The sequence below is a fragment of the Drosophila navojoa genome, chromosome 3 (genome assembly GCF_054131105.1).
Source record: "Drosophila navojoa isolate 15081-1374.11 chromosome 3, UAZ_NAV_1.0, whole genome shotgun sequence".
Lineage (NCBI taxonomy): Eukaryota > Metazoa > Arthropoda > Insecta > Diptera > Drosophilidae > Drosophila > Drosophila navojoa.
This window is the reverse complement of record NC_142891.1, coordinates 15,019,498-15,037,840: the sequence shown is the minus strand read 5'-3', so window position 1 is coordinate 15,037,840 and position 18,343 is coordinate 15,019,498. Positions and strand designations below refer to the sequence as shown.

Sequence of the window (18,343 nt, the reverse complement as noted above, 5' to 3'; positions counted from 1 at the left end):
CAATACACCAAAAAAAACAAAGGCAGAGAAAGAAAAGGTTAAATGTATAGTATAACATAAATAAGAAAAAAATCAGTATAAAGCATTTATCTTCATTCAGACAAGTATTTAGTTCTGGTTCTCTGCATAGTAAACTTGTCAAACGAAAGTTCGATAGGCATCCTTAATAGCTTAACTATTAAGCTAACTATTTAAGTCTTTAGTGAATTCTCTGAAATTCACCCAAGTATACCTAGATATACAGACTACGATCTCAGCGATCGCTGGCTAAGGTGTAATGTAAAAAAAAAAGATATGAAATATTATCATCTATATACATATATACAAAAAAATAACTTCAATCGCAAACAACTTCATTATACCCATTTCTGGGATCAGTTACAGGGTATGCAATACCAAAAATATATATACATATGTACATATACAATATTCTGGGGCAATTTTCGCTTAAGCATTTCGATCTCACAGTCAGTACACATTAGCACCTCGTCGAGCACGGAACGCGAATAACGGTAGACTGGCTGGAAAAACTCAGCGGCAAGTGGAAAGCAACGGGATCGAGATCGAGAGAGATCGGCGCAGAGACGGAGGTGTAATAATTTGCACGTACTGCAGACTGCGTGTGTGTCGGTTTGAAAAACAATTCAATATTTTGGAGATTTCCAAATAAACAAAGCACAGAAGCCAAGAGGCAGCGAGAAAGAGAACGACACAGAGAGAAAGAGAGAGAGACGGGGCACGCCACTTGTCCGGCCGAAAGAAGCTGCCTCTGGCCTGCTGTCGGCCAGCAGATCAAAAGATTAATTGGAAAATTGCATGAATGAATTGTCGAACGGCTGATGTGAATGCTATGGCCAGATTGCTTATGGTCAACCAATTAGTTTATTTTGTAGGCCAGCAGAGTGTAAACACATCAACGGAATGGAGAATGTACGCTTCTCCATCATCGTAAGTGCCCCCCTGCCCCCGTACCCAACCAGCCCACCCACCCAAGCAGTCTCGGCCAGTCTCTCTCGGTATGCAACGTTTGGTTTATTTGTTTTGGCAGGAAAACGATCTGAAATGGCAATTGGAGAGTGACGCGGCCGAGATGCAGATGCTCTTTGATAAGCGCAGCATTTCGAGCGAGGCCAACAGCGACGCCGTCTTCAGCAACGAGGCCCACGAGATTTTCACACGTCAGCAGCAGAGCCAGGTGCTGTGGCAGGCCCAGGAGATCGAGGAGACGCTCTGCGCGGTACCCAACGGACGGCAGATCTTGGACCTGGTCAAATCGGGCTGTTTTCTAGGTGCGCAACCACTGAAGATCGCTGGGCAGTAATCAAATTAACTGTTATTGCCTTGCAGAGCTACTGATCGAGCCGAACGACTGCAACCTGGCGCTCATCTGCTGTGCTCTCTACGGCTCCGTCGAGAACATTATTTACCTGCTCACCCACTACGATGCCGATCCAAATACCTCCGATAGCCGCGGCCGCACGCCCCTGCACTTTGCCTGCTGTCGCGCCAATGCGCCCATAGCCAAAGTATTGCTCGATCGAGGCGCCGATCCGAATCGCTGGGAGGACAAGAAGGAGGTGACGCCGCTGCACTGCGCTGCCAGGTGAAGTGATTAAAGCAATAATCGTTTATTTACCTGAAAACCTATTCAGTTAACCAGCACTGTAGTATAAATTAATCGAATTACGTCTCCTTCAGCTCGAAGAGCGTTGAGTGCCTGCTGCTGTTGCTCCGGCGTAAGGCGAACATCAATATTGGCATCAACAGACGATCGGCTCTGCACTATGCCATTGACGGGGATGCTGTCGATTGTGTGGAGATTCTACTGAAGTATGGCGCCGATCCGAATACGCCGCAGGTGTACACAGAGACGCCGCTGCATACGGCCTGCGCCTCCGGATTCACCAAGTGCGTGCAGCTGCTGCTGAATCACAATGCCGATGTGCGTTCCCAATTCGGGGAAGGCAAAGTGACGGCATTACATTTGGGTGAGCTTCGTCTCCATTACGCCTCCATTACGCCTTCTATTTGAAGACTACAATATTATTTGCTAGCCGCCGAGAATGACTATGCGGAATGTGTGCGTCTGCTTCTGGAGCATGGGGCCGATGTCAACTGTCGCAATGCCAGCCAACAGACGCCACTGCATCTGGCCTGCCTCTCCCAGTCGATCAGCAGCGTTGAGATTCTGCTGAAATATGGCGCCAATGTGAATGCCGTTTATCGGGACGGACGGACAGCTCTGCATGCGGCCATCGTGAAGCAGTCGCGGTGCCTGGACTGCTGCAATGCGCTGCTGAAGGCCGGCGCCGATGTCAACAAAGCGGACGACTATGGCTATACGCCGCTGCACCTGGCCGCACTGAACGAGTTCAGCAGCTGCGTCTACATCTTCATAGGCGAGTGATGCGGGCTGTGGAAGAGGGCTTCCAGCTCTACTAACTTGCTTCATATACATACATACATATATAATTGCAGAGCATGGCGCAGATCTAACGGCACGCACGGGCGGACATACCTCGGCGCTGACGTTCATTGTGCGTCGCTGTCCGGAGATTATACCAAAGCTGATGCACAAGCTGGACAACTCGATCAAGGTGAACGATCATGAGATTGGCGACGTGGACTGCCAGATCAAGTTGGACTTTCACCTGCTGGTGCCCAGCTCATCGACAGAGAAGGGCGAGGCGGAGCTGATGCTCAGCCTCATCGAAGTGGGCCAGAAGCGCATTCTAATGCATCCGCTCTGCGAAACGTTTCTGTTCCTCAAGTGGCGTCGCATTCGCAAATTCTTTCTGATGAGCCTCGCCTATCACACCTGCTTCGTGCTGCTCTTCACGCTCTACGTGATCGGCGTCTATGTGCGCAGCTGCAAGGAGGGCGAGACCTGCCAGGCACCCGGCTATGTGTCCACCATTGGCTACTTTGTGATCGTGTTGAATGTCATGCTGCTCGGCAAGGAGGTCTTTCAGATGGCCCACGGCCTGCACGGCTATGCCAAGTACTGGGAGAACTGGCTACAATGGACCATTGTCTTTGGCGTCCTCTTATGTGTGGTATGTATGTTCTACTGAAATTTCAATTACATTCTGTTTGCTGTCAATTTGTTCACGAAATCAATGTAGAAGACATCATCAAGCTTAGATATTTATAAATTTAACTTGATGATTGATATTTGCCATCTGCTCGCATACAGTCAGGCGAATATTCGAAGTATTTTATAATCTTTAAGGGTCATATCAAAACTGTGATTCGAATTTGTAATTAAATATTATTTGTGTTCATTTTAAGAATATCTATAGGCGCATAAAATCATAAATATAATTATATGATTTATAAGTTCATTCTTTTTATATATTATATATATAAAAATTATTTTAAAAATAATTTTAAATTATAGATCTATTGCTCAAAATATTGTATCAAAAATAATATTTTATTTTTAATATTCTTGAGAGTTTCTTCGATATATACTAATAACAATTTGAATATTTTTCTATAATATTTTATCCCGCAATGAAATCAAATATATGTATATATTGAAGATCACATTCAAAGTCAATTTTATATTATATATCAAAATACAATTCTCTATTTACAGACACCAGAAATTTTATGGACTGGCGATCTCCTGGCGGTGCCCATGTGGCAGCATCATGTGGCAGCTGTGGTTATTCTGTTGGTCTGGCTGGAGCTGATGATGCTGGTCGGAAGATTTCCCATATTTGGCGTCTATGTGCAAATGTTTACCAAGGGTACGACGAGACGTTCTTCAATAATAATTGAAATACAACTCAAATTGATATTCCAATATAAATAAATATATTTTATTTCTTGTCTCTCAGTGGCTGTTAACTTTGGCAAATTCCTGATGGCCTACATCTGTTTGCTGATTGCGTTTGGCTTGAGTTTTGCGGTGCTCTTCAACGATTATCCGGCATTCGAGAATATAACATGGTCGTTCCTTAAGTCGTTCACCATGATGTCCGGTGAGCTGGAGTTTGAGGATATATTCTATGGCGATTATGCGGTGAAGTTTCCCGTTACTTCGCACATCATCTTCCTGGCCTTTGTGCTGCTGGTAACAGTGATATTGACCAATCTGATGCTGGGCCTGGCCGTTAGCGACATACAGGGCCTGCAGGTGTCCGCCACGCTGGATCGGCTGGTGCGTCAGGCGGAGCTGATATCGCGCCTGGAGAGCCTGTTCTTCTCCAGGCTACTGCGCAACGCACCCCTCGTGGAGTACTGCAGGCGCAAAGCTCTGCTGCGCACATCGCGCGACCGACTCCAGTTCACGGTGCGTCCCAACGATCCGCGCGATCGCTCCCAGCTGCCCGAGGACATCAAGCTGAACGTCTACAAGCTGGTTGCGGAGCGGCGTGATCGCAACATGAGCACGCGCAGGCGACAGTTCGAGAAGAACTATCACATGTTCAGCCACAGTCTGCGCCAGCGACAGCAGAACGTCAACTGTGGCGAGTCGAAGGCCCCACCACAGCGCGCCCAGCAACTGGAGTCTCCCCATGCGCCCATGCAAACACAATACTTTCAAATGAACGAACTCTTGCGTCCGCGCTCCGCCACAAATGTGCCGCAGCAGCTGCGCAAGGAGCACGAACTGAAGTGCCAACAGGCCGACGAGTGGCGCCTAGAGCTGCAGTTGATCAAAGAGCAGTTGGCCCAGCTCACAGCCAAGTTTGAAAAGTTCTCAGAGACTGCGCTGCGCAAGCTCAACTACAGCGCCAACGAGCTCTGCCGCATGAGGCAGCAGCAATCGGCGTCCTCTTCAACAGCAACAACTGAGACGTTGCGCCATCATCATCGTTGAGACATTTACAGGCATGATATATCATTAAATATATAGATATATATTTAAAAAAAATAAATAAATAAAATAAATAAATAATAAATATTTATTCAAGAGATTTATACAATGAAAGTTAGGTCAATGTCGTTTAGTTCTTGATCTGGCTCTGCTGCAAGAATTGTCTTATCATATTCCTTGATTTCCCATTTTTAATGAGATCAAAGTATTAAAATCCAATTTTAAATAATTTATTACAGCAATATTTATATGCAACTTGAGGATTACGCTCTGCAATAGAAAAGACTGAGTTCACTGAATTTTGATTGCTACTTTTTTATTGAGAGAACAACATTAATATTTTCATGCAAATGAAATATTATACAAGTATTTATTACTAATTGAGTAAACCAATGATGTCTTTCATAGACAATCGTTGCGTTTGGTCGTGAATCCAGCAACTCTCAATCACAGACTTATAGTGCTCACAATACTTAATATTACGAATATCCTGCAGTGGGGGCCGCTCACCTGCAAAATGATTCAGGTTTAACATATTACATATTCAATGCTTGACAAGTACTTACCGCTAACGGCCAAATGGATGATGGCCAGTGAGCTCATTTGTTCCAGGTGATAGAAGGGCTTCTTGCGTGCCAACACCTCCCAGAGCACAATGCCAAAGCTATAAACATCGCTCTTGTCTGTATACCATTGACCCAGCGCAACCTAGATAGAAAAATTTGCAAATTTTTATGAATATATTTACAGCAATTGTAGATGCAACAAACCTCGGGCGCCATATATGCGGGAGTACCTATGCAATTCGTCATCAAAGTGGCCTGATCCCGAACCGTCCCAAAGTCGGCTATCTTCAGGGTGCGAAATGCATTCACGAGCAGTAAATTGTGCGGCTTCAGATCGCGATGAATGACAGGCTTTGGTGTCATGTCGTGCAGGTAAGCCACGCCCTGCACAGAAAAACAAAAGATATATATATACATATATATAAATTATTGTTATATATTCACTAAACAATTCAATATTTCCCACCTTGGCCAGCTGTTGCATCCAATTGAGCACAGTTTTGTGCGTATACTTATGCTTCTTATCGCCATTGCAATGCAAATAGTTATTAAGTGAGCCACAGTCGGCATATTCCATGAGAATCAATGTATTGCCATCGGCATCTTCTGTAGAGCCAAAGAATTTGATAATATTCTCATGGTTAGCTCGGAATAGCTGCCGCACTTCTCTCTCAATCCATTTGCCATTCTCTGCACCCTTCTGAATTTTCTTCACCGCCAACTCAATATCAAATAAATTGGCTCGCACCACAACACCGAAGGAGCCTTGTCCCATTACCTGTACAATAAATATAATTTGATTAAATTCTCAGAGCAATCGACTGTCTGGCTGTGGCTTACGTCGCCCAGTTGCATCTCAGCGACATTTGCGGTTGTCGTTTCCAAATCGAAATCCATATCATAATACAGTCTGAAAGTAAGAAAAAAGTATTACAATTCATATCCAATCCACCTCCCATACCAGTCTGTTAGTACAAACTTTTTAGCTTTATTCAATATTTGATACCTCCCTTTGTTTACTCTATATATAGTCATAACATTGTTATCTCTAGTGCTTTTTATACCCAATAAATGTGTGAATATGGGGTATATTGGTTTTCCGAAAATATATATATATATAAAACAGAAGGAAGCGCGGTAATATTTAATTAAGGAATTTACATAAGCATGACAATTTATAAATGATGTATGTATATGTCTACTGCATATATCAACTCAGAAAACCAATATACTCTTTCTTTATCTTAGACAAGTACTACACCGTAATATTAATTTTGATATTAAATACCTTGCAATTATGTTGAGGTTCAAGATCACGTCCTCCATAGTGGGTCGCTTGTTCTTGTTATCATCTCGACATCGGGCAATCAGAGAGTTTAACTCCCTGAAACCGGGCATATCAGTGTCCAGCGTCGACATATAAAACAACACTTCCCAGAGCACTACGCCAAAGCTATACACATCATACTGTTCGGTGTAGTAGCGTTCTATTGAATTCAGAAAGTACGTTTGCATACGTATGAGATGAGTTTCATTCAGATAGGCTTGTTTCTTTCGCCGAGTCTCGGGCGGCGCATAATCGTTGCAGCTCTCTTCAGCTCCGCTGGCCAATTCGCCGATCTTCAGGCAGCGAAAGTTGTTCGTCAAAAATAGATTCTGCGGCTTTAAATTACCGTGGTATATGGGTTTTGGCTTCAGAGCATGTAAAAATCCAACGCCCTGCGCAATGGCCATATGAATATAGATTTGATATATTTTGTTAGATTTCTATAGATACCCTGGCAAACTGCAGCATCCAATTGATTGCATCTCTTGGTACATAATTTGGTACTCCGGCCCAGTGAATGTGAGTATAGAGCGATGTACCCTCTGCAAATTCCATTAGGACCATCACTTTGCCCGGTTTCTGGGTTGTGCCGTAAAATTTGAGAAGATTCTTATGATCGATATCCAATAGCTGATCATATCTGCTCTTGAACCATTTATAGTCAATCAGAATATCGGGATATATTTTGACGGCAATTTCTTTCTTATGCCATTTTGCCTTTCTCACTATGGCGCCATAATCTTTCACGATTTCCTTTAAAGTAGCAAACTCTTGCAGTATATTGCTATATTTAATATATATTATTTTATTACCTCCATAAAATCGATATCTTGCAATTTTACATCCGCACACATATTTGATTCAAATATCACTTGTAATTTATTAAACTTATCTAAGAGTGATACAAATTCGGAGTTTATATTTCAGATAAGCAGATATTCAATATTGATATTTTGCTGCACATGTCTTATATGCCAGGACTTAACTCGAACTAACTTATGTGACTGAAACCGTAGCAAATGTCCACTTGAGCTTATATATGCGACTGCATTAACTGATTAAACACGAATGATAAGACTATCGTATTGCATGATAACTTTTTATACTCTTCAATTAGAGGTCGATAGACCTTCGCTTCCATAGCTGTAGCCTTGGGATAGGCAAAGCCTCGATATACCCATCTTTTTCAGTTGCAATGTGCAAGAAATTATGAAAATTTTTTAATTTATGTACTCGAAGAGAGTAGTTTCAATTCTGTTTGTTTAGTATATGAGCAAATTGTTTTTAATTACCAGCCCCAGCTAAAATGTAAGCATGAGCAGCTTTGATATAAATCTTAATTGATTTCATGAGGCTCACAAAGTAAAAATATAACATGTCTCACGGTACGAATTCTTGTTTTTTATTTATGAATAACATTTTTATTTAATTTCTTTTACGAATTTGTGAATGAATTTTGTTTTTGTCATTGTTTAGACAATATTTTTAGCTACGCTTGGAAACTCGTTTTTCTAGTTCTCACAAGTGTGTGGCTATAAAAGACAACTAGTCAAATATGAAATAAAAACTTTCAAATTTCATTCAATAACAAATTGATATGTTAGAAAAAAAAATCATTGTATATTATATTATGCTTTCGTTTACCGGACGTATACAATTTAAAATGATAAATAACAATCAAAAAATCTTCCGTATCAATTATTTTGTGTTTACCTCTTTTTTTGATTCCAAGAAAGTATGAGTCGCATATGAATGAAAATACTCAAGATTAGATTGAATGTGAAAATCAAGCAACAACAATAATTGAATTGTACTCACTAGATTAATTTACGAATCTAATTTAGATATGAATATATAGTATATAGTATAGTAAAATTATTTTTGTATCAATTTTGTGTCTCAAGATAAGAAATTTAAGCAACCAATGCAAAACTTGAATAACCTATACTCCATCAGTTGTCTGTGTTCAAGTATAGCTTAACAAATATTTATTATTTTTAAAGAATTTTAGCTGATTGAAGGGCTCTTTTAATTTGAGTATATAGCATATCATTTTATTGATATTTAGATATGTGTGCTCTAAAATTCTACAAACAAATATCGTGCGCATAATGTATATAAAAGTGTCTGAGAAATTTGCTGGTGAGCTGGTGAATATAATGCTTTATGTGTACTGATATCAAGCAGCTAAGATAATTTCTTCAAGTTAACATCTTTAAGAGCCCGGCCCATTGGTTAGCCATTTATCGTTGCTCTGATTCCATATTAAAGTTCCCTCATCCGGCTGTGGATCGTGAGGCGAAATCTTTGTCCAGGTCTGTGTTTTTGGATTGTAGGCAAAATTCTTGGAATCGCCCGGCGGCGGCGGTGGCGTTTGATTCAGCAATGGAGGTCGTGTGATTTGCACAATATTCGGCTTATCGCCTGGGTGTACATTTATATATTCCACTTGTGACTTGGGATTGGCATAGTCAATGGCGAGGGTCTGGTAAACCAGCAGCAAAGCAACTGCAAAGACTTCGATGTGAATACATTTGAAACTGTGAGAATATTTCCACTTACGGCTTATGTGAAATAGACCTAGTCGCAGCATTATATGTGTTTTTATTATTATTAATTTCTCTCTTTGTTTTTCTTGTTGATCTCTCACTTTGTCGCTCCGCTTAGGGGCAACACACAGGCAAGCGTTTCGGTTGCGACTGCTCAGAATTTATTTTCTACACATTAGACAAGTCGCTAAAATAGCGCGAGTGTGAACATTGAAATCTCAGCTTATTAATCTGTGTATGTGTTATACCCTGTAACCGGTAAGTTGTGTCGAGGGGTATATTTAGTGCGAATGTGAACTTGTCAAATTTATTGATTGTATAGTTACGATATATGTTCGGTATTAACTTATGTTATACTAGATTGGATTGATTTACTCAATAGGGTTTTTAGTCTGAATATGTTAATTAAAAAATAAATAAATAAAATAAATAAATTCATATACATATTATTATTGAGTTTTATAAAACTATTTTTTTATATAACATAATATAATATAGCATATATTTTTAATAAAACTGTTAACTTAGCATGTATCAATATCAATTGAAATCAAATATAAAATCTTACGATTTTAGAAAGATTTTCATTTTTCTGAGTCTATATAAATATACACAAATATACCAAATCATATTCTTGATACCATATTCCAATAAAAATAAACTTCCATTTAATAGTTTTTCTACACTTTATTATTAATATTTTTTCTGCACTATTATAAGGTCCTATTAACTAAATAAGTAACATTCTTATTTCACTTTTGTATTTGTTTTGGTGAAACAAGGTAGCAGCCGATCGAGTATACCCTCCTCACTATTAATCGCTTGTTTTTATTCATACACATCTAAGGTCACTGGTAAAGCATTGAACTATAGATTGTGTAGCGGATATTTTCACTTCAGATATTACAAATCCCCCTACGTAGTGCTGCAGATGCCCAAGTGTACAAAGCGAACATCTATGAATAAGAGTTGAAGGAGAGTTAAGAAAAAGTGTCAAAGAGAATTTTAGAGAATGCCTAAGACAAAGACAACTCACTTTGACCACATTGAATGGCACAGTTGAGACGTCCCTCGTTGTAGTAGTTAACACCGTCACTGCCACAGATGGGATTGTATTGACTGGTCGCTGGGCAGGTTTGGATGCAGGCCAGCATGCGAGGCGATGCGGTGGTTGGTTGAGCCGTAGTCGATGGCCTAGGCGACGTAATCGGCTGGCCACGAATGAAAGTCTGTGTCAGATCCTCATTCCAAAGCGGAAACTGCGGACGGGCTGCCACAACAGCGATCAGCAAACAGAGAACTGCAACCGGAACCGTTGTTGTATTTAGTTTAATATTAGGAAACAAAACCCACCGAATATATGGGAAATTTCCATTTTTGTGCGAGTGCTACGACTTTGTCCGAGCGACTGTGAAACTGAAATACTTCTGAGCCCGTCCAGCGACCCGTTGCGTACTTATAAGCGAAGCCCTGAACAGATACGTATTTTGGTATTGATTGCTATAAACGTCATCAGCTACACGAGCTTGGGCGAGTGAATTTCGTATATAGATCGGGAGGGGATTGCCCTGACTTCATATAGACCTGAAACTGGTTCTAGAGTGTAGAAAACCGAATTACTTCTAAATTATTGATGCAATTCATGAGTCACTCGTTGGGCGACATAAAATATTCAGTCTGACGGATATTCACTAAGGATTAACTATTCTGCGCACGATCAAGACACTTTGTATTGGACTAGAGCGCATTACCAAGTGTAAGAAACGTCAATTGTGCATTCTCTGAATGAACTGCATCTGTTGAAGCTACAAATTTTCAAATTTTGTTGCACCTTGATCATTGAGAGAACAACATCTTGTATTAATTATTAGTGTATATTCTCCCTTCAGCTGAGAACAGAGCACGACACATTATGATATATACAATGTTATAAAATCTTAACTTAAAGCTAAAGTGTAAAATATTTTGAATAGCTCAATTTACGACCTATTAAATACCTGCATATAGTTTTTCATATTCGGTCATTCTGTATATCTATATAGACATATGTATGTATATGTAAATACATAGATATATAGATATATAGATACATAGATACATAGTTACATAGATCATAGATACATAGATACATAGATACGTAGTTACATAGATACATAGATACATAGATCATAGATACATAGATACATAGATACGTAGTTACATAGATACATAGATACGTAGTTACATAGATACATAGATACATTGGTGTAAGAATACATAGATACATAGATATCACATAGATACATAGATACATAGTTACATAGTTACATAGATCATAGATACATAGATCATAGATACATAGATCATAGATACATAGATATCACATAGATACATAGATACATAGATAAATAGATACATAGTTACATAGATCATAAATACATAAATACATAGATACATAGATATCACATAGATACATAGTATATAGATACTAGGATACATAGATACATTGGTGTAAGAATACATAGATACATAGATATCACATAGATACATAGATACATGTATACATAGTTACATAGATACATAGATAAATAGATACATAGATAAATAGATACATAGTTACATAGATCATAGATACATAGATATCACATAGATACTAGGATACATAGATACATTGGTGTAGGAATACATAAATACATAGATACATTGGTAAGAATACATACATAGATACATAGATACATTGGTGTAAGAATTTGCTGAGCTAAGACAAAGATTCAATTTGATTAAAATAACTAGCATATTTTTAGGCTGACTTTAAATTTAAAAGAAAGTAAAATGATATTAGGACGATTTTAACTGCAGCACAGATTACATTTTATATTATTAAGTAAATTTATAGCTATAAATTTATACACACATGTATATACACATGCTTTGGTATCGTCCCACTATCCCACTTTAAGCTCTCAACACCTAACTTTACATATACGGATTTTTCTATTTATGGCGCCCGCTCGCTAGACAAATAAATAGTCGCTGCGCCAAAGAGCTAAGGAAAAGCTCTTTGAAAGCTTGGCAAGCAAAAGAAAAACATTTGGCATAGTTTAGACAATATTTACTAATTGGGCTGAACAAATTGAATTTACGTTTGCACAGTTTACAAACTTAAGTATTTCAATATTTAAGGCCAAAAATAGCGACGACTAATCAAAGCAATCAAAAGTGAGTGGAAAACATGTTTCGAATGCTTCAGATCAACGGGGGCAATGGAAAAATATATATGTCAAACAGTTAATGAAAGACATGTGTGTGTGTGTGTGATTATATGGCTGAGGCCAGACACTTGTTGACAACGTGAATGTCTCGTGTTTTAATTATATCATATTAGCACTCAACGATTTGTTTATAAAACCTCTAGGGCTATATGACTCAATGGACTCTCTGGGCGATCGATCAGACAGCATATCCAATGGCAAGTAGGTCCAAATTAATATGGAAAGCAGCTTGTTTGCTTTAGATTAGAAACAAACGATGACACTGCTCTCCACTAATATGCCTCGATTTATCGCTAATGCGGGCAAATATCGTGAGTAAATAGTTTGACCAGATTTGAGAATCGCGACGACATGAGCATGCGCCTATGGCATGCTTCTGCCACGGTTGGCACTCGTGCAGCCTAATCAAAGAGCGGGCAGTCCTATGGGTCCATAATGCCCAGCTGTGCCTCTTAATTGAAACTGGTTCGATTTCAATATATTAAGATCTCATTTATCTATGATGGTCACAATTTGGCTCAATTTAATTTAAAGAAATTCAAATATAGTGGCAGCTGTTTATTAATATATTGATCTTATATTCGTCATATATAAATTTCTCTTTTTGTAATGCCAAAATAAATATTTTTAATATTATTAAATTAAACAATTAGATCGGAAATATCTATATGGTTTCAAATATTCAAAATTCACACATCATCAATAAAATGAAATAAATTCGTAAATTTTTGTATGAAATATAAGCAATCCAATTTTCACTTAAATTTTTTGCTTAAATTGTTTATCGAAATGAGAGATGCTTAGATAGAATGTGGGAGAGAGAGATAAATTTGTATAATAGAAATTTCTGGCAGAGCTAGATATAAATTGAATATAGATAAGATATTAGAATGAGAAAAGGAAAAAAGATGTAAAAGATTAAATTTAGAGAAAATGTTTATAGTAGATTAAATATAGATAAGATAAAGCTATAAATTAGATCATGAAGCATTTATTCGATTTATTTGAATATTAATATAAATAATTTGCAATTAACTAGTCATAGATTACTACTGTTACTATTTCAGGCTTTCTATATTTTTTCTAAAAATTTCCTATTTAAATATATTTAAACATATTATCTATAGCCTCAAGCAAAAATCACTTCCCTAAATATTTTTTTTTAGTGTAACCCACAATATTTAGCTTTTTACTTAAGATGGACCACATGTCTATTTTAGCTTTCAAGTTCCTATGACTTGTGCCAGACATTAATCATTCAACAATCTATCAATCAATCGATGAAACTCTAAATTTAAATTGTACAGAAAATATTTATCATAGTTCTATGTTCTATTTGCCAAATACTCAAAAAATATATCCAAGCTCTAAAATTCTTTGAACATTTCTGAATATGCTTAAAATAAATAATATGGATATATGTATATACTAAAAAAGAATTATTAAATAAATTGCTTATATTTTTATAAACTATATTTCTTTGTGCAAACGCTTTGAAAAAAAAGGAAAAAAAAATCACATTTTCCGTTTTTCTTTATTAAGTAAAAAATATAATTTATGAGCGTTTTTGAAAAGTTTTTTTATGCCACGTAAATTTGTTTGACAAAATGTTTGTTAATGTTTTATGTGCTCAAATAACAAATAGAAGAATAACATGAAGAACATAAAGACTTCTCACAACTAGAATAGATAACTAGAATAGATAAGCATTATTCTTATCACTAGCCAGAGGCCAGCATATCCTTAATACAAAATTTCCTTGGGCATATGAAAAAAAAAACCGTAAAACATTAATTGTCTTGACCGAAATGCACATTGTTTAACGGAATGAACTTGGGGCGCGAGCGCAATGCCCCATTAAATGGATAGCATGCAACTGCCACGAAGGCGACGCATGATTAACTGCGGAGCTGGGGACGGCACAGTGGGGGTGGGTGCATGCGAAACGCTGTCTTTGTTTTTCCAAAGGCAGAGGCAATAACAATGCGTGAGACAGTTTTCAGGAAATGAAATCAGTATAAAAACACAAATCACACAGGGAGCATTCAACAGTCTCCATTGAAGACGAACAGGTGGCGAGCGTTTATCAGAGCTCAGAGATTACTTCTCGAATCCGTGAAAAAGAAAGAGAGTGCGAAAACAAGTTTACGCTGCCCGCTGAGCGCGAGATTTTGTTATCAGTGAACGCGTCGAACTATCATCGCGTCCAGAGCGACTTAAAAGGCAAACGGCACTATCGCAGCCACTCGCAGTGCACATTGAGTCGTCGTCCGGAGAGCATTTAGCATTCAACTCGATTGATTCGCAGTTCCATTTCGATTTCAGTGAAACTCTTACACTTACTACTCATTTTGTGCGTCGTGTGGTACACTGAAATAACAGCTGACAAAATGCCAGAGAAACAAATTGCACCAGTCATCAGTCGATTGGAGGAGTTCGAAAAGAATTTACCAGGGTAAGTCCAAGCGAATTCGGTGAACATTATCTATATATAAATGACCTTGCCGGCTAGAGGAAGTCATGTAATATATGGGTTGACGATAAGGCAGATTAGCCTTAGCAAATCGCTACACTGAGAGAAAAATTAAATTAGACAACATTTTTAATTTATATGAAAATATTTGAGTTATGAAAGATTAAACCTGTATGATCATTATTTTATATAGATTCATTTTTAACATGTAAAACAAGCTCTGTGGACTCTATAATTTTTCCAACACTAATTAGTAAACTTCATTTCATGTTAAATTGATATTATAACTTAATGTATAGTAAGCAAATTAATTGGAATTGAATTAAATGATTGACTCAAAATATATTGATATATATATTGATAAAATATATATATATCATTTTTTGATTTGAGAAAAAAAAAGTTTAGTTAAAGAAAATTTTATTAAACTTGTTAATGTTAGATATATATATATTGAAAATTCCATAGAAAATTGTTATAGAAAACCTAATTTAATAGTTTAGCAAATTAAATATTAATAATTAAATTGTTTATTATTTTTTTTTAATTTTAATTTTATTTTTTATTTATTTATTTTTTTTTTTTTAATAATAAATTTCAAAATATTTTCTCTCTCATAAACAATTATTAAATAATAAGACATGTATATATTTTATAATATGTATTTTTGTTTACATCTTTATTGAATTAAAAAATTTTCTGAGCCTTACCAAATTTGATATTAAAGTAAAACTCGAATTATTTCATACATGCTGCAGTTACCTGGACACACACAACAAGCTGGCCATATTGCTGGATTACGATGGCACCTTGGCGCCCATTGCCGACAATCCGAACAAGACCAAAATGCCCGTGGAGCTGGAGGCCATATTGCGTCGGCTGGCCAAGCATCCGCAAATATTTATGGCCGTCATTTCGGGTCGCGCACTGAGGGATGTGCACGCACTTGTCAACATCGATGGGGTTACCTTTGCGGGCAATCATGGACTTGAGATTGAGTACCCGGATGGGTCGCGTCACGACTTTGAGCTGCCCGGCGAGATACAGCGAAACTATACGGCCATGGTGGACGAGTTGAAGGAGTGTGTGGAGAAGAATGGCGCCTGGGTGGAGGATAAGCGCGTCTCGCTCACCTTTCACTACCGCGATACACCTGCCCACCTGAAGGATGAGCTAAAGCAACTGGCGACGGAGATCTGTCAGCGACATGGCTTCCGTCCCAATCAGGCGCACGAGGCCATCGAGGCGAAGCCGCCAGTTGACTGGAACAAGGGCGAGGCGGCACTTCACATTCTCAAGACCAAATTCGGCCCCAATTGGGCAGACGAGGTGCGCGTGGTATTCGCGGGCGATGACACCACAGATGAGGACGCCATGCGGGTAGGTTATCTCAGCTATCATCCAACACTGCATCGACACTAATCGTAATTATTTACTCAGGTGCTGCAGGGCTTGGGCCGATCCTTCCGCATTGCTGCCGATGCCCAGATACAAACCTTTGCGGATTTCCGTTTGCCCAAGCAGGATCTCATGACGGATCTGCTCAAATGGATATCCACAGTTTACGTCTGTTAGCCAATTAAAAGAATTTATTTATAATTTAATTTTATTCATAGGCAACTGCAATTTATTGAGACATAATCACATTTAAATATTATTCATTTTGCTAAGGAAATTCGTGAAAATATATACATATGTTTACATATAGTCAAATGAAAAAAAAATATATATTTTATCCCCTTTTGATAAGCTCGCAAGAATTTTTAAATTTGTTGTATTCTGGAAAATTGACTTTTTATAAAACAAATACATATGTGAACAATGATATACTCTTGTTTTAAAGTGAAATAAATTTTTATGTGCAAAAAAAAAAACAGAAAAGTACAAGAAATATGTTAATATTGATTAAGTACAAGCTTCTCATAAATTTTGGTAAAATTTTCAGATGTTTAAATTATATATCGTATTAATTATAAAATTTCTTAGCCTACATCAGTAAGCAGGAATGTATATATTATATATATATATATATATATATTATATTATATTATATTATTATATTATATTATATATATATATATATATATATATATATTTAAATATGCATATATGATTTCGTTTATGGAAGTCAATAACAAGAAAAAGCGGCAATGGCGCTGAAAATTAAAACAAATTCACCGTCGGCAGTTACTGACCTAAGAATACTCTTATATATATATATTTATATATATAAAAAATAAAATAAAAGTGTATATAATTGATTAGTCAATATTAATAACTATTCCAATACCTAATTACCACACTCAGCAGAAGAAGTCCAATAGAAACTGCAGCGCTGCGCCGGCCAACTGAGAACTGAAGTTGTGGTGCTACAGTCTAGCCCTTATATAGGGCGACTGCTCCACACAAATCTGCGCTCTATTGTTGAGCCTTGCTCTGAGTCGTATTTTACACACGAGCATATTACTAAGAGGGTATTTTCAGCTGAGCTAACTTTTTTATAGGCACAGTTTCACTGCTCTTCCATTGCCCTCCCTAATTTTATGCCTGGCAATTAGTGAGCTAGAATCAGGGTCTCTCTAAAATCAATACGATCAATCTTAGGTCCCTTCTCTTCGATTCCATCGAGCTTTGCTCCGGCTATTTAATGAATCATATATGTCGCACTATTACATAAAGTTATTAGTATTATCAATTTATTCCCTGCAGACACAAATGACAACCCTTAGAATATCGCGATGATCTGATTTATATATAGTATATAATGTACTTTAACATTACAACCAAAATTATATCAAATACAATATCAATTCTCTATGCTATTCGCAATAATTGTAGTTATACATTTTAGCACTATATTATATCATATCCATATAAGCATATATCTCGTAATGTAAACCCTAAAATTGCATACACTTGATTATTTATTGATATATCGATTTACATATATGTGCCTAAACAAAAATCTGTTATAGACCCACTTAGGAGCTGTGCACAGTCCACATTCTAGACTCTAATAATACACACACTATATAAAACGGATTGTTTATAATCCAGTGCTTACATCCATAATTTATGGATCCGCGAAGGAAGTAAAAGAAAACACGATCAGCTGTTAGTCAAGATATATGTATGTGTTCTTATGGAATCGTATACCACAAACACTCGATCAATGAATGACACTCAACTAAAGTCAAAGGAAGTACAAATGGTAAGAACTGTGTCAGTGGAGGCAATTCCAAAACACAAACGACCTCAGACCTCAGACCTCAACCACCAAACGCTGTGATCCCACCTCGATATACAAGCAATCCTATATAATGTAGAAGACGATCTTGTGTGTATAACC

At 37.5% G+C, this 18,343-nt stretch overlaps 5 protein-coding genes across 6 annotated transcripts; 2 read left to right on the top strand and 3 right to left on the bottom strand.

The window, feature by feature from the left end:
- Positions 1–482: 482 nt before the first annotated feature.
- Positions 483–4,869, top strand: pyx (transient receptor potential channel pyrexia). Its single transcript, XM_030383250.2, has 8 exons — positions 483–948; positions 1,049–1,289; positions 1,348–1,603; positions 1,699–1,988; positions 2,055–2,399; positions 2,479–3,056; positions 3,602–3,755; positions 3,846–4,869. Exons 1-8 carry the CDS (start codon positions 922–924, stop codon positions 4,829–4,831), a joined length of 2,877 nt encoding a protein of 958 aa, XP_030239110.1. The 5' UTR covers positions 483–921; the 3' UTR covers positions 4,832–4,869.
- Positions 4,870–5,120: 251 nt separating this feature from the next.
- On the bottom strand, positions 5,121–7,901 carry LOC115562209 (putative serine/threonine-protein kinase drkC). The gene is made up of 8 exons (XM_030383251.2): positions 7,534–7,901; positions 7,172–7,474; positions 6,683–7,113; positions 6,235–6,304; positions 5,861–6,172; positions 5,599–5,778; positions 5,395–5,536; positions 5,121–5,338 (listed from the first exon to the last, which is right to left on the bottom strand). Exons 1-8 carry the CDS (start codon positions 7,573–7,575, stop codon positions 5,205–5,207), a joined length of 1,614 nt encoding a protein of 537 aa, XP_030239111.1. The 5' UTR covers positions 7,576–7,901; the 3' UTR covers positions 5,121–5,204.
- Positions 7,902–8,698: 797 nt separating this feature from the next.
- LOC115562210 (uncharacterized) lies at positions 8,699–9,531 on the bottom strand. 2 transcript variants are annotated; one of them, XM_030383254.2, is made up of 2 exons: positions 9,284–9,531; positions 8,699–9,238 (listed from the first exon to the last, which is right to left on the bottom strand). In XM_030383254.2, the coding sequence occupies exons 1-2, from the start codon at positions 9,312–9,314 to the stop codon at positions 8,937–8,939; spliced, it is 333 nt and encodes a 110-aa protein (XP_030239114.1). In that variant the 5' UTR covers positions 9,315–9,531; the 3' UTR covers positions 8,699–8,936. The 2 variants fall into 2 exon arrangements, with proteins under 2 accessions (XP_030239114.1, XP_030239115.1); XM_030383255.2 differs by having other exon boundaries at positions 8,699–9,229; positions 9,284–9,472.
- A 495-nt stretch (positions 9,532–10,026) lies between these two features.
- Kaz1-ORFB (serine protease inhibitor domain-containing protein Kaz1-ORFB) lies at positions 10,027–10,772 on the bottom strand. The gene is made up of 3 exons (XM_030383256.2): positions 10,624–10,772; positions 10,307–10,570; positions 10,027–10,226 (listed from the first exon to the last, which is right to left on the bottom strand). The coding sequence occupies exons 1-3, from the start codon at positions 10,643–10,645 to the stop codon at positions 10,186–10,188; spliced, it is 327 nt and encodes a 108-aa protein (XP_030239116.1). The 5' UTR covers positions 10,646–10,772; the 3' UTR covers positions 10,027–10,185.
- Positions 10,773–14,593: 3,821 nt separating this feature from the next.
- Positions 14,594–17,210, top strand: LOC108658701 (uncharacterized). The gene is made up of 3 exons (XM_030383252.2): positions 14,594–14,976; positions 15,753–16,374; positions 16,435–17,210. The coding sequence occupies exons 1-3, from the start codon at positions 14,912–14,914 to the stop codon at positions 16,567–16,569; spliced, it is 822 nt and encodes a 273-aa protein (XP_030239112.1). The 5' UTR covers positions 14,594–14,911; the 3' UTR covers positions 16,570–17,210.
- The last annotated feature ends 1,133 nt before the right edge of the window (positions 17,211–18,343 follow it).